Source organism: Oryctolagus cuniculus, chromosome 9, assembly GCF_964237555.1.
Source record: "Oryctolagus cuniculus chromosome 9, mOryCun1.1, whole genome shotgun sequence".
Taxonomy (NCBI): Eukaryota; Metazoa; Chordata; class Mammalia; order Lagomorpha; family Leporidae; genus Oryctolagus; species Oryctolagus cuniculus.
The window spans coordinates 111281972-111296745 of NC_091440.1; the positions used below are offsets into that span (position 1 = coordinate 111281972).

At 40.7% G+C, this 14774-nt stretch overlaps 1 protein-coding gene across 1 annotated transcript in view; it reads right to left on the reverse strand.

Moving 5' to 3' along the window:
- The window catches only part of GRIN2B (glutamate ionotropic receptor NMDA type subunit 2B), a gene marked incomplete at its 5' end in the record, with an annotated part of 515436 nt that overhangs the window by 23207 nt on the left and 477455 nt on the right, over positions 1–14774 (reverse strand). The window contains 2 exon segments of the mRNA XM_008259603.4: positions 2343–2530; positions 4219–4379. Coding sequence (XP_008257825.1) covers positions 2343–2530; positions 4219–4379 — 349 coding nt within the window.

Here is a 14774-nt window from a genome sequence, read left to right on the forward strand (position 1 = left end):
CAAAACAAGCTAAATAGATAGACACGGGAGAGTTTTAAACAGGTGAATTTTAAAATTGTGCCAAGCAGATTGGACGGAAAGAGGAAAAACAGGCAAAGAGGAGTAAGTTTGGGTAAAAGAAGGCAGCAGATTCAGATGGGCCTCCTTTCAATTTTGCATAACTACATCCTGGTTAGTTCAATGCATGATGGGTTTCAAAGAGACCCTATGCACTTGACTGGATATTAAATATCAGAAAGGTATAAACCTTAGCCAAAAGGAAAATGAAAGAGGCTGTGTGCTATAGAATGCATCTAATCCTGAACAAAAAAAAATTAGAAAAATCTCTGGAAGAAAATTGCCAGAAGTCATAGTCTAGTGTATTTGAAAACTTGAAGTTTGTTTTTATAATCCAATTAATGCTCCAGTTCCTCATAGAAACAGGTTCCATTACTGCCCATAAGTAGTATACACTTAAATTACAGACACTGTTATATCAAAATAACTTATTAATATTTTTGATATAACCCCCCTTGTCCAGTGTTAAACCACTTTTTACTCATTTCTTTGATCAAACTATGATTTTTCCTAACTAGTGGATCAGTCAACTTCATCCTGCAGTCCAAAAAAAAAATCTATTTGTGGTCTCCAGTCTCTGATCTCACCCCTAACAGCAAACATTATGCAGATATAATTTAGAGACCACTGGGTTGATAGGGCTATGGAGCCAAGCCGAATCAAACAGCTCATCTGTAACTGAATTAGTCTCAGTGAGGCCATCAGGCAGAGTGGATACTTTGGACCATAAAGTGGAGCGGGATGCAGAAGACAGAAAGATAATGAAGTAGGAGAGGTTTTCTCAAAGCAACGTTGGGGGTTCAACCTGCTGCCAGAATGACCCTGGGGAGTCCCTTATGGTTTCTGTCTCTGAGGACTCTGGGCTGGAAGAAATAGGAGGCAGAGATAAAGAGCAATATGGGATACAGCAAAGGATGAATAGATGCCTACAAGGAAATTTCCTTGCTCTTTGGGTGCATACAGAGCAGAGACCTGCTAAAGCTTCTTCTACTTTGTTTTGGCCACATATGAGATAACTGTTTGGAATATGTAATACCAGCCTCCTCATCTTGATTCCCCAAGGTTAACCATACTCTTCAATCCTAAAACATACCTCTTGTCCAACTAATTTCATCTTCTCCCCCATCTTTCACCCTATTACAGTTGTGTCACCCCAAAATTCATACGGTCAAACCCTAACCCCCAGTACTTCAAGATATGGCTTTATTTGAATAGGTTACCACGTATATAATGAGTTAAGCTAAGGACACACTGGAGTAAGGTGAGCTCCCCAGACAAGGTAATTGGTAATTTTAAGAAAAAGAGAAACTTAGATACAGATACATATGAAAGTCCTTCAAAAAGTTCATAGAAAAATCTATCATAAACAAAAACTATGCATCCATTTCAAACTTTTTGCAATAAAATAAACTTTTTGAAATCCTTATAAAGAGGTAAACAAACACACACACAGGCAAAATGCCATGCAAACAGGAAAGCAGAAATCAGGGTGATGCTTCCACAAACAAGCTAAGCAATGCTAAACACCAGAAGTGGGTAGGGGAGTGGGGGGGGGGGATAAAAAAAAAAAACAGCCAGATTCTCTCTCATGGCCCCAGAAGGACCACCCTAGTAACACTGAATTTCAGACTTCCAGCCTCTAGAACTGTGAGATGATAAACTTTTGTTGCTCAGTTCACTCAGTTTGTGATACTTTGTTGTAGTAGCCCTAAGAAACTGAAATACATTTCTTAAGGATTTGAAAACTATTTAGTTTCTGACCCCTAAGTCATAAATTAGTGATACAAAGAGGACGAAAACTTAATCCAATGGTCTTTAGAGATGGGGCCTTAGCAATGTAATTAACATTAGACTGGGTCTAAATTAGAATGAGGCCTCTGTGATCTAAACATGGTATTTTCAAAGGAGGAAGAGAGGAGCCACGGACTGAGATGGATGGATACACATGCTCCCTGCCTCTTGCTATTGTGATGTCCAGAGATACGCTGGGACTCTGCCAGCATGAAGGCCATCACTACCAGTGAACTAATGCAGTCCATCCAATCTTGGACTGTGTACCTTCAGAACCATAAACCAGAAGAAACCTTTCATACAATTAAGTTAGCTTGCCTCAGGTATTTCCCTATAGCAATGAGACGCTGACTACTATAGTACCTTAACATCTCAGACTGTGAAGTGTTTCTTTGCAACACTTGAATTAGCCAAATGGAAATGGAAGAAAGATTAATGTTCTGGACTGGCCATCAGGAGAGGCCAAAGGAGCACTTCCCCTTTCCTTAACTCACCGTCTCCAAAGAGCTGCAGGATAGCAAGGTCCACCTGGCGCTTCCACCCAGAATCTTTCTGTATGGCAATGCCATACCCTGTGGAAGCAAAGACCTTTCCACTTCCAATCGTCACCAGCTTGCAGCCTTCATCTCTGCCTGCCATGTAGTTCAGCACTGCTGCATCATAGATGAAGGCATCCAGTTTCCTATGCAAAACAGAAGCAAACAAAACTGTCTATGGGACCATGAATGTGAATCAATAGGATTCCAGCAAACTACATGGAGCATTTGTTCAGAGTAAGGCTACAGTTGGAACTCTGCCAGAATCCAAAGCCCACATCCCAGGCTGTTCTTTATGTGATTTCAGGTTGAAAGGAGGAGTTCTTTCCCTCCCACTGGGAATGTAAGTTGGGCTTGAAGCCAACTAATAAGCTGTGTCTGAAAAGGAGAAGGAGTAAAAGGGAATCAATAAAAATAATAACAGAAATAATGAAAAGTAAGCACTGCAATGATAACAAATAGCATGGGCAAGATTTATATAACATTTTTCATTTCTCAGTCCATTACAGTTCAGAGTGGGGATAAGTGTAGGTGTGTGTGTTCCAATAGATGTGCACTGCTATTTTTATGGTCAGAATGGCTCCAATATTTACTTGTGCAGCACAGGGTAGAGGTGAGTAGTTGGGGTGGTGGCAGCACAGGCTTGTTTAAGAGCCACTGTGAGTGATATCTAGAACTCAGGTCTCAAGTTTCTACACATCTAAGAACCTCATTTTATGTATTGTGCTTGGCAATGAAGGAATACATAGGAAGGAGACTACAACTCAGGGTAAAAGCATTAAGGTTAATACTTAAAACCAGTATTTAAATACAGCCACAGTCCAGGAAGCAATTCAGAGTAAACCATTCAGGTCATAGAGAGGTTTGTAAGGAGGAAAAGCATGTATCACCTTCACTTTTGCAATCGATGTAGCTTTGTCCCTTTTTGAGAAGAAACCAGCCCTTTCTGGCATGATATTATACAGAGCATTTTATAAAAGGTATTTTTCAGAAAGGTGGCACATCGTCAAACCAAAATTCTCAAATGACTGAGACCTTTAGTCAAACTACCTAAAGCAGCCCTTCTCCAAACTCAAATCTCATCTTCTAAACTCTGTTTTTGACCTTATTTTTGGTGATAAGATAGGATCTCAAAGTATTTTAAGCAATTACGTATCCATCTGGCTCTTCTTCAGGGGCATGCCGAGGAGGTCCAAATGCCACTAATCGTCAAACAACACAAGAAATCAGCTCCATGACCCCTTGCTCCCCAGATCCCAACATCTGTAATGCTCAATTGTCTACTGTTTTCTGCAGTTTTGTCTCCTGGAGGCAAAAAGAACAGTTTGGCTGGGACTATGCAGGCCCACACCTTCGTAGTTCATGAACTCCTTTCGGCCCTAGAGTACCCACAGCTGGATCACTAAGAATGAACAGAACCTAGGCGTGGAGATCAGCCAACATACTCCTACATTTTGTTATCTAAGAACATTTATGCTTTCATTCTTTTATCTTCTCTCTTGTCCATCAAGACATGGGGAGCATCATTTTCACTTCTTAGATAACATGTCTTTATCTGATGTGTACCACATGAGCCTTATCCTTGGTTCTTTACATCTCTTTCATTCTTGTTTCATGGTTACATTAATCCAAGGTGAAAAATCTTGTAAAAAATTATATAGAAGTCAATACTAGTACAGGAATCTTTATCCATTGATTTGAGTTCTGTCCAACTGGGGTCTGTAGAGAGCGAATGTTGTCTTCTTTGACTACACATTGTATGGTACCTTGGCACATCAGATTTAATATACACTTAATAGATATCAAGAACTCTGAGCTCAGAAGCAGTTCTTACCCTGTTTTCAGGGAGAGCAAGGCATCATCCACACCCCTCTGGTTGAACTTTCCCATGTAGGCATGCATTTCTGCATAGTTATTGCGAATATTCCTCTCTGTGCTGCCATTGGGCACTGTCCCAAAGCGGAAAGGGGGTGAGAAGTCATTAGGTCTCTGGAACTGTAGAGAGAGAGAGAAGGAAAGCCATGCTTTTGAAAATGTGAATATACATTAAATTAGCATTAGTGGATTTATAATAGAAGAGACCCAACCATAGTTCATCTGTATAGTTATATACACACATGTACACACATACATATATGCAATTCACTAGCCCTCACAGAGAATGACATTTTCTGAGGGTGGACTCCCATTCAAAGACCTACTGCTCAGAGATTGCTATTTGTATACTCCTAAATCTAATCTATATACCTCATAAGTTCCTTTTAAGTATATGATATACCAATGATGATGAGCCAAAATGGACTGTGCCATTGGTCTAACTGTGGTGAACTAGTCACTTTTATTTCTCAAAAGCATTTTAAATCCGTATCCAAGACTGAATTTAGGGGTCAAAATACATTGGCATTGCACTATCTTTTTGCTATTTTAAATTATTTGTTTGAAAGGCAGAGAGACAGGGAAAGAAAGTCAGATAAAGGTCTCCCATTCACTGGTTCACTCTCCATATGACCAAAACAGCTGGGTCTGGGACAGGTCAAAGCTGGGAACTCAAAGCTGAGAGGACTCAAGTACTTGAGCCATCACTTGTCACCTCCCAGGGTACACATTAGCAGGAAGCTGGAATCAGAAGGCAGAGCTATGACTTGAACCCAGATACTCTGAAATGGGATGTAGGTGTTTCAGGTGACATCTTGACCATGATGCCACATGTCTATCCCTGTCATTGCACTGCTACAACCACAGTACCTTAGTGAGGTGAGTTGCATTCTTAATAATTTATTACCAAATGTTTTGCTAACAAATTTTCTGTTGACCTTCCTTGAGCATTTCAAGCTCATATTTAGCCTATGTGAGTTGCAGGATAAACTCCAAAATCAAATACAATTTTAATTATATTCCTTTCCTTGCTTAAGAACTGAAAGTTATCTCTAGTTCCTACCATAAAAAAGTGAAATCTCTTGAATCTTCATCCCTAGGACACCAGCTTTATTTCTGGTTATTACCCTGCAATGAATAAGCCTTTGTGTTGCTTCTTGAACTCCTAATTTGTTCTTTTGTATCTTCATGGTCTCAAATAGTCCATCTTCTCAGCACAAACTCATCTTTCTGTATGGGCCAATTCATGTCCTTCATTTCAAAATAAAACTCATACCAATTTCGTGAAGATACCTTCTGTGAACTCTTCTATTGAGTCTACTGAAAAGTAACCCATCAGTACTTGGTATTCTCGGTTTAGATCACTTTAATTCACACTACAAATTCAATTACTCTCTAAATGCACTGCCTAAGTTATGAAAGCCACTTTCTGATGTAGTCATTGAAGAGTTGAAGCTCTAAATTCAGACACATGGACTGACGACCAGCTCTGCCAGTAATACTGTGTGACCTTGGGCAAGTAACATACGCTGTGTGCATCATTTCCTTCTGAAAAGGAGACAAGAGTGCCTCGTTTTTCATCTTGTTATGAGGATTAAATGATACAATATATGAGAAGTTCTTGACACAGCACTGGCATACAATAAGTGCTCAGTAAGTGTCTTATTACACAATTTTAAATTCATGTCTGTGTTCCAAATTTCCTAGTCAACCTCAGGCTCTCTAAGTTTCTCATTCTATTCTATAACAATGATCATGTAGAAACATGACCAGAGTAGCTCTAGTGAGACTTGGCATAGGAAAGAGATGTTTAAAGTTCTCTGGATTTCAATACCATATTGCGATAGTAAACCTGACATACCACATCTGGAGAACTAGAATTGCCTGGGTTTCAAAGTCATTCTTTTTATGGGGGGTTTCAGGAATCACACATGCCATCTTAGTCACTCAGGGTCAGTCACAACTTAAAGAGTCATGCGGTGCCATGTAACCAGCTGTGATGTTTCAAAAGACTACTCCCTGATGACAGTTTGGAGCTGTGGTGAGACAAAGCCAGCCCCCAAAAACAATTATCATGTTTCCTCTGATTTGTGGTAACTAATATATACGGCACAAAAAAGTAATGGATAGGAGCGAAATTGACATCTTGATATTTGATTATTGTTTATAGCCCTTATCTATACTTCTGAGGAACAGAGGTTGTTTGACTTACAACTTGAACTTTTTATTTAGTGGAGGAGTAAGCTTGTGATTATAAAGTGAATTGAAAGTATGTCATTGCAAAAATTAAAAAGAAGAGGGAGAAAGTATCATTATGTTCTTTAAAACTTAATATATGGGGGACAGTGCTGTGGCATAGTGGGTAAAGCTGCCACCTGCAGTACTGGAATCTCATGGGTGGGGTTCGAGTCTCAGCTGTGGCCTGAGAAAGCAGTGGAAGATGGCCCAAGTCCTTGGGCCCCTGCACCCATTTGGGAGACCTGGAGGAAGCTTCTGGCTTGGCTCCGCTCCAGGCATTGTGGCCATTTAGGGAGTGAACCAGCAGATGGAAGACCGTTCTGTCTGCCTTTAAATAAATAAATGATTACATATAGGGAGCAGATTTCATGCATTTCATATAAATAAATAAAAACACTTAAAAAGAGTTTTGCCTGATTATCTTTAAGGCGGTGGTGACTTTTGCATTGCATGGGTTGCGAAAGGGTCACTCATCCAAACCATTTGTTTAACAAATCATGAACTGAGGCACAAGCATCGCAAGTAATTTGAGATCACCTAGTGGCAGGGATAGCTAACACTGCCAAGACTCAATGGGCCTAATGAGGAGTTACCTCTTCTTTTCCCCAGCAGACAGCAACCTAAAGTAGACAGGTACCAGAATATGAATATCATTGTCAAATAAAACACTTCAGATGTTTGAAGAAAGGTATCTTCCAAATCAAAACTAGATACTATGGGTGGCAGCAATACAGCCAAATCAACTCCTAGCAATCCTCACTTTGCTAGACAAAGTAATTTAACCAGTAATTTTTCACTTTGTAGGCAATGGCAGTTGACATTCATGATAACAAAGGTACTCTAGGGCTCAAAGTATTTTCTGAAACATCAAAAAGCTATAATCATGTCCAATACAATTCTGGTGGAGTTATACTTGAATATTTTTGAAAACTGGTAATCCACACCAGGCATATGCAATAGTTCCTGATTACCAAATGGAACCCAAAGCCCAGAAGTCTCACTTCCTGATGACGTAACACTACAGAAAGTCCCTATACTGTTCCAGGTAATTTTAAAGTTATCTTTACATTTCTACATGCTGTTTTATAATTGTATCCCTACAAGATAAAACCCAAAGAAATAATAAAAGATCTACAACAGCCAAGATAATTTTAAAAAATAAAACTGAAGTATTTATACTGTGTGACTTTGATTTATAATAAAACTACAATTATGAGTGTGTGGTATTAGCATAAATAGAAAAGGATATCACTGGAACAGAACAGAGTGTCCATTTAACAGACCCACTCATATTTGGTGATTCAGTGGAAAGAATAATCTTCAAACAGTATTGGAACAATTAGCAAAACAGAACTTTATTCTTTCATTATGTGAAAAAAAAAGTTATTCTACACCTTACAAGATATACAGTAATTAATTCAAAGTGGGTCATATGCCTAGATGTAAATCCTATAATTATAATAAAACCTCTAAGGAAAATTTAGGGTAAAGACAAAGATTTCTTAGATGTAATCCCAAAATCATGATCCACCAAATAAATTGGATTTCATCAAAATTAAGACTTTCTCTTTGAAAGATGCAGTTAAGGCTATGAAAAGACAAGTCACCAAGTAGAAGAAAATATTTGAATTAAAGCTATAAAAAACTAAAAGAATTTAATGATAATGGGTCAAGACTGACTTAAAGTGTCTTGCACATGAAAATAATCAACACCACCCACCCGTCAGTAATGTGCAGAAGGCCCAGTCCCATGAAAAGTGTTGGTTTTAGAGGAAGACAATTGGATTTGACTCCAGGTCCCTGGCCAATGTGTGAGGGCAAGGTACTCAAACTTAACAATGCCCCATGCTTGGGGGAGTATTATTTTAATGAGCAAGAGAATAGGTAGGGAAATACCACAGTATTTGACACAGGGTTGATTCTCAGCATTGTTACCTGATACTGTGGGCATGCAGTTCTAATATCCAAAACTGTCCTTTGTAAAGCAATGTTCTTTCACACTGAAAAATCCTTATTTTCTGATTTGTTCCTTAAACTAGGCCAGTCTGGGAGCCAACAGGGAGAGATCATTGCCCCAGAATTAGCCAAAGCAGAAGTGAGTTTGCATTCTCTTTAATAAAACACAGGTTTTTAAAAACTGTAACTGGGCCTTGAACTTCACTAACATTCATATCCATGGAGAACTGTATGTTTAGGGAAGCCCATGGGGAAGAAGGAAAAAGTAATCTTCCAAATATCTTAGTGCTTCCAATAAATGCCTTTGTAATAAAACTTACACCCAGCTGTAATGCACACTGTGGCATTTATTTAACCTGTGTGGCAATCAATGCTCTCTGGGGTTTTTGTGAAGGAGTAAAATTTAGCAACTATCAAGAACCAGAATGTCTTCAAATCCATAGAAAAAGGAGGACCCTGAAAACAATTTTTTGCAAAAAAAAAAAAAAAAAAAAAAAAAAAAAAAAAAAAAAGTAAAAGCTGAATATACCATGGAAACAAGCAACTGATTTAAAACCTCAGTCTGGCTTTACAGTAGGGAATTCTATACAGTACTTCTTATTCATCACCTTTGGCCATCATACGTTTTTCTTGAACATGAAATCTTTTTCTAGGAGCCCCCCAGATTGGGATTATCAAACACAGATTTTGGTAGTGGGAAAAATAAAACACACACAAAAGGGAGGGAATCTTCGGGATCAGTCCAATTTCATGATTGAAGAAACTGAAGCTCTGAAGAGGCCAATCAAGTTGTTCAAGGCCACATGGTGGACTAGGAGACTTGGCCCTGAGGTACTAAGCAAAAATGGTTGCTAGCTCAAGTGCCAGTAGAATAATCCTGCTCCTCCCTCTGGGGGAGTGAAGCCATCCACTGTGAGTGGGGCCATTTGGTGAGGGGATCCCTCTCTCTCTGGTACATCAGATGCCAACTCCCACCCTTTCTCCTGGATTCAACACATGATTTCCAGCAATGTACTTACACAAGGGCAAAACAATGTCAGAATGCTAAGAGAACTGTAATCTCACTTGATCCTCCTGGATGGCACCAGGGAATCAGAATACAGCCCTCTGAGTGGCTCAGCCTCTGTCTTAAGGACCTCCAAGCAAATTAGACTTGGCAGTCATGCAAGGAGACAGGTGCCCAATGGCCAAGAGCAAAGGCAGCACCTGACTACCACCCCCTCCCTGCCCCAAGACAGAAACAGACTCCAGGGCCCTGGGCTGCTTTGGCTGCACCTTCCCACTAGAAAGCCTCTTGATGCAACATGCTGCCAAGAGGAAAGGAGGGAGAAAAGCCAGGGAAGCAGGAATCTGGCCCATTTTGTTTTATGATGATTAAATAAATCTATAAATTGATTTTCTGATGTATAATGCATGATTAATTCATTACTTACAGCCACTCTTACTCAATGTCTATGTACATGCTGGAAATGACTCACATTATCCTCCTTAACTATAAGAATTAAGACATCAATTCAATTGGCAAATATTAACTAAGTATCTATTAGAAAAAAGGACTGTGAAGTAGGAAGTAAGAGTGCAAAGATGAAAAACTCAGAACCAGTTTTCAAGGAGTTAACATTCCACATATCATAAAGGTAAGCATTTGTTCAGTTTTCATCCATTTGCTTGCTCATTTTTCTTTCATATTTGTATACGTTCAGCAAGCATTTATTGATCCCTATTGTACAAAGAAGATTCGGAATTCTGGGATGCAGCAGTACAGAAGAATATGATCTTGCCTTCAAGGACTTTACACCATCAAGAAGGGAGGCAGATAATAAGTCTGCTTATTTTGAAAAAAATGTGATAAAGTCAACTACAAATCCTCTGCTACTCCTCGCATAAAGAGGTGAGGTTCATGGCCCCTCCCCTTGATTCTGGAGAGGCACATGCCACTCGCTTCACCAGTGGAATGTGGCAGAAGTAACATCCTGGAACTTTTGAGGCTAGGGCATAAGAAATTTTGCAGTATCCACTTTGGTCTCTTGAATTCTTGTTCCAAGAGTTTGGTCCATCACATAAGAAGTCCAACAATGCTGAAGACACAATGCTGACAATACCACCTATAGGTGCTCCTGTCTACAGTCCCAGCTGAGTCCTGCCTTCCAGCCACTGCAACCATCAACTAAATATCAAGTGACCTCAGTTGATGCTACATGAAATAGAAGAATCAGCCAGCCAAGCCCTATCCATATACTTGACTGACTAAATATTGAAATATAATGAAATGGTTCTTGTTTCAAGCCACTAAGGATTGGGATAGTCTGCTGTATGGTAGTAGGTAACTGGAACACAGATTATTTCAAATAGTGAAAATGAAGTGCTATGAAGAAACTGAAACAACGTAACTGAATAAAGAAGGACTGGCAGAGGAACAAGCTCAGACTGGCCATCTTGAAAAGGCCTCTTAGTGAAGGTGGTATCTGAACAGGGACCTGAATGGTAAGAAGGAACCAGGTCCTCAGACATCAGGGGCAAAGTGTATCAGGCCCAGGAAACAGCATATGCAAAGGCCCTGGCATGGGCAAGCCTGGTGATTCCAGGGGGCATGACCAATGTCGTGGGTGCTACGGAGCAACTGTGCCCACCTGACAGTGTAGACATAGGGCCAAGAATGCTGTCTCAGGTGGCATCACAGGTGCTGCAGCACTGGGCCATGATGCAAAGGAAGAGGAACAAGAGGGGTTGTGGATAGAGATAGCAGTATGTTCAAAGACCCAGGATGTTGAGAGAGCCTGGGCATGAGTAGGGACTACCAACATTTTACCATGGCCAGAGCCTAGAAGACAGAGATATAGGGACTGGAGCTTGACCTGGTTGAAGAGAAAGGCAAACCCCTAGAACACAAAGAGAACTGAATTCTGTGAAGAGGAGTTTAGAGCTTATCCTCTGGCCATGAGTCTCTGGAGCCAAACTGCTTGAGTTCAAATCCCAGTTCTGCCACTTGATATAGCTTTATGATCTTGGGCAACTCACTGAATTCCCCTTTGTTCCAGTTTCCACATTTGTTCAATGGGCTAATCACAGTACTTGCTTCATAATGTGTGAGGGTTCATTCAGTTAATCTGGACAAAGCATGAGCACAGACCCCAGCACATAAGGACACTACACTATTCTTGTTAACATCATTGCCATAGTCCTTGTCAATGGAAGCAATTGAAGAATCTGTCAGAATGAGAAGACTGGGATTTTGTATTAGAAGGTGGCTTCAGGTGCCAGCAGGTAGGACATAGTGGAAGGAATAAGATGGAGGGATGGGCACAGAGGAGGAGCCAATCTCCGCTAAGGAGATCCACAAAGGGATAAGTAGGAATGTAAGCAGAATGAGAGACCGTCCCTACTTTCCAACACTGAAAAGAGGCCATGTGCACAGTTAGTCAACAAACAAGCCCAAGGGGCATTTTACGGTTGCCACAGAAATTCCAAAGCAGAGGTGCCAGCGCTGTGGCATAGCAGGTTAAAGCACTACCTGCAATGCTGACATCCCACATAGGCACTGGTTCCTGTCCCAGCTGCTCCACTTCTGATCCAGCTCTTTGTTCATGTAGCTGGGAAAGCAGCATAAGATGGTTCAAGTGGTTGGGCCCCTGTACCCACGTGGGAGACCAGATGCTGGCTCCTGGCTTTGGCCTTGCCCAGCACTGGCTGTTGTGGCCATTTAGGGGGTGAACCAGCAGATGAATAATATTTCTCTGTGTAACTCTGCCTTTCAAGTAAATATTTTTTAAAAAGCTACCACCAGAAGCCAAATTTGTGAAAAACAAATTATTATTGAAGAAAACATGCATTATTGGTGAATTAAAGATTCCAAAGGAGAATGTGGCAATCAATGAGAGAGGGCAAGCACTTTCATTGGCTTATTCACTCTGCAATTGCCCACAACAACTGGAAATGGGCCAGGTCAAAGCCAGGAGCCAAGAAGTCAATCCATGTATCCCACATGGGCAATAGGGACCCAAGCACTTTGGCCATCACTTGTTGCTCCCAGGATGCACATTAGCAGACAGCTGGTGTTGGAAGTAGAGCTAGGACTCAAACCCCAGGACTCCCATATGGGATGTGGACATCCCAAGTGGTGCCTTAACCATTGCATCAAACATGCCTGCCCACAGGAGGGCTTCTTGAAGAAGGCTGAGTTGAAGTTAACAGGGAGGATGCATTGGATTTGGAGGTAGAGGTAGAGAGGTAACATCAGTTCACAACAAGGAAACCCCCTGCCTTAAGATTCCTCCTCCAAGCAGGTTAGTCTCTAGGGTAAGAGTGAAGAGGCATATTATAGAGAAGTTTTTGAGGCCATGAGGTCTGGAGAACAGCAAGTTCTGATAAACCAAGCCCCAAATCTCCCCTGTACTGATGGTGTCCAGGCTGTGGTTCTAATCACAGAAAAGGCCATCTCCTGCTCTACTGCCTCCATGTCCTCAGGAGGTTAATTGGAATCAGCCCTAGAGAAGGACAGCACACAAATGAAAGAAACCCTACTGAAACAGAGGGTAAGGCATGGCCTTCTCAGGAGTTGGCTCCCCTGAAGACAGGCTCCTCACAGCCAATCTGAGTCCAGTCAGCAGACGCAGCTTAGACCAGGGCTGTGACCTTGCAGTGATGGACACTGGACATCCTGTTTGCACGGATCATCTGCATGAGACAGAATCTGCAGCCTTTTGTTTTCAAAGCTTCACAATCCTATACATGAATATTCATTCCATTACTTCTGATTTTACATTTGAATCGCAAAGAGAAACCATGAGCAAATGCCACTCAAGTGCCCAAGAGAAATGGTGGGAAAGCTGAGGACACATGGGGGGTCTTTGGCCTGTGCTTCCAAATTCTGATGGATCACACTTCTGTCCCTGGCGTCCTCCTGTTCTGATTGTCATGATTTGGTATCTTAATACAGCTTTTATATCACCTTTATTATTGTTAGAATTTGATGCAAAATTCTACAAATTTTAACCCTATACAGAATCTTATAGCCACCACCACAATCAAGAGAGAAAACTGTACTGCCCTCCATCCCCAAATTCCCTGGTGCTATTTGCATAGTCACATCCTCCCATTGCCTTTAATCTCTAGCCATCACCAATATGTCCTTTATTCCCATGGTTTTGCCTTTTCCAGAATGTTTGTAAACGTACTTATATAGTACAGAGGCTTTTGAGACTGGCTTTTTTCACTCATTATTTATTTCCTTTTAATTATTATAAGGCCTTTGATAGTCATCCATGCCATTACACACATCTGTAGGTCATTCTTCTTCCTTGCCGAGCAGCAGTCTATAGTGTAATATGCCAGGTTATTCACCCATTTATCCATTGCAAGACATGTGTGTTACTTTTTGGTAATTATGAATGGAACAGCTGTAAACATTCCAGTTCAGGTTTCTGTAGAACACACATTTTTATTTCTCTAAGCTATACTTAGGAGTGGGAGTGACAGGTCATGTGCCCCTTGCCTCCAATGTCTTTTACATCCCTTTTGTGACCAACCCAGTTTTCTTAGGAATTATAAAGTAAATACAATTATTATTATCTTCATTAGCCTGGGGGGTGTTGTACCAAACTGCTGCCTGCTACTAAATCTTTCCATTGTATTACCTACAATCCAGCTGGGATGAAATGAGTGTATGGTGACTTTAGACTCTGAGCAGTGTTTAAAGATGGTAAGAAGTGGTCTTCCTTTTCTCCTACCATGGTTCCTTGCTGGGCCCAAAGCAGGAAGATCAGATGGTAACACTAGGAGGTTTCTGAAAGCATTACATAGTTCACCATTCCATAGCCCATAACTGCTTATGGATGCAAATGAGGTAATCTGTGCTTATATTGAAAGGGCAAAGGTTATGAGTTCAAGGATGTAAGTTCAAATCTAAGCTCTACCACTGATTAATGCTGTGACTTAATAATAAAAAAAGATACCTGAGCTTTAAACTCGGTTTTAACAATGTTCCAAGAGGAAAAATAGGGTTTAACCTGCCGTCATAACTCCTCCAATTCAAGACATGGGGGCCAGAAAAGCCCCCCAGTGCCTTACCCCTGGATCACCCTGGCTGTAGCTATCATTGATGGATTAGAAAGTCAGTCTTCACCTTCATGAAAGTTACAACCTGCAATGATGATTTCTACATTTCATTACAGACTATTCATTGGAGAGAATATTGTTCAATTTCTTTCAAAGGAGATGACTGAGTTATGATAGCAATAACATTATAGAATGTAGTTAGAAGATACACGTATATAATAAAAGTGCCAACATTAACTCAGTTCTCTTTCTGGGACCATGAGAAGC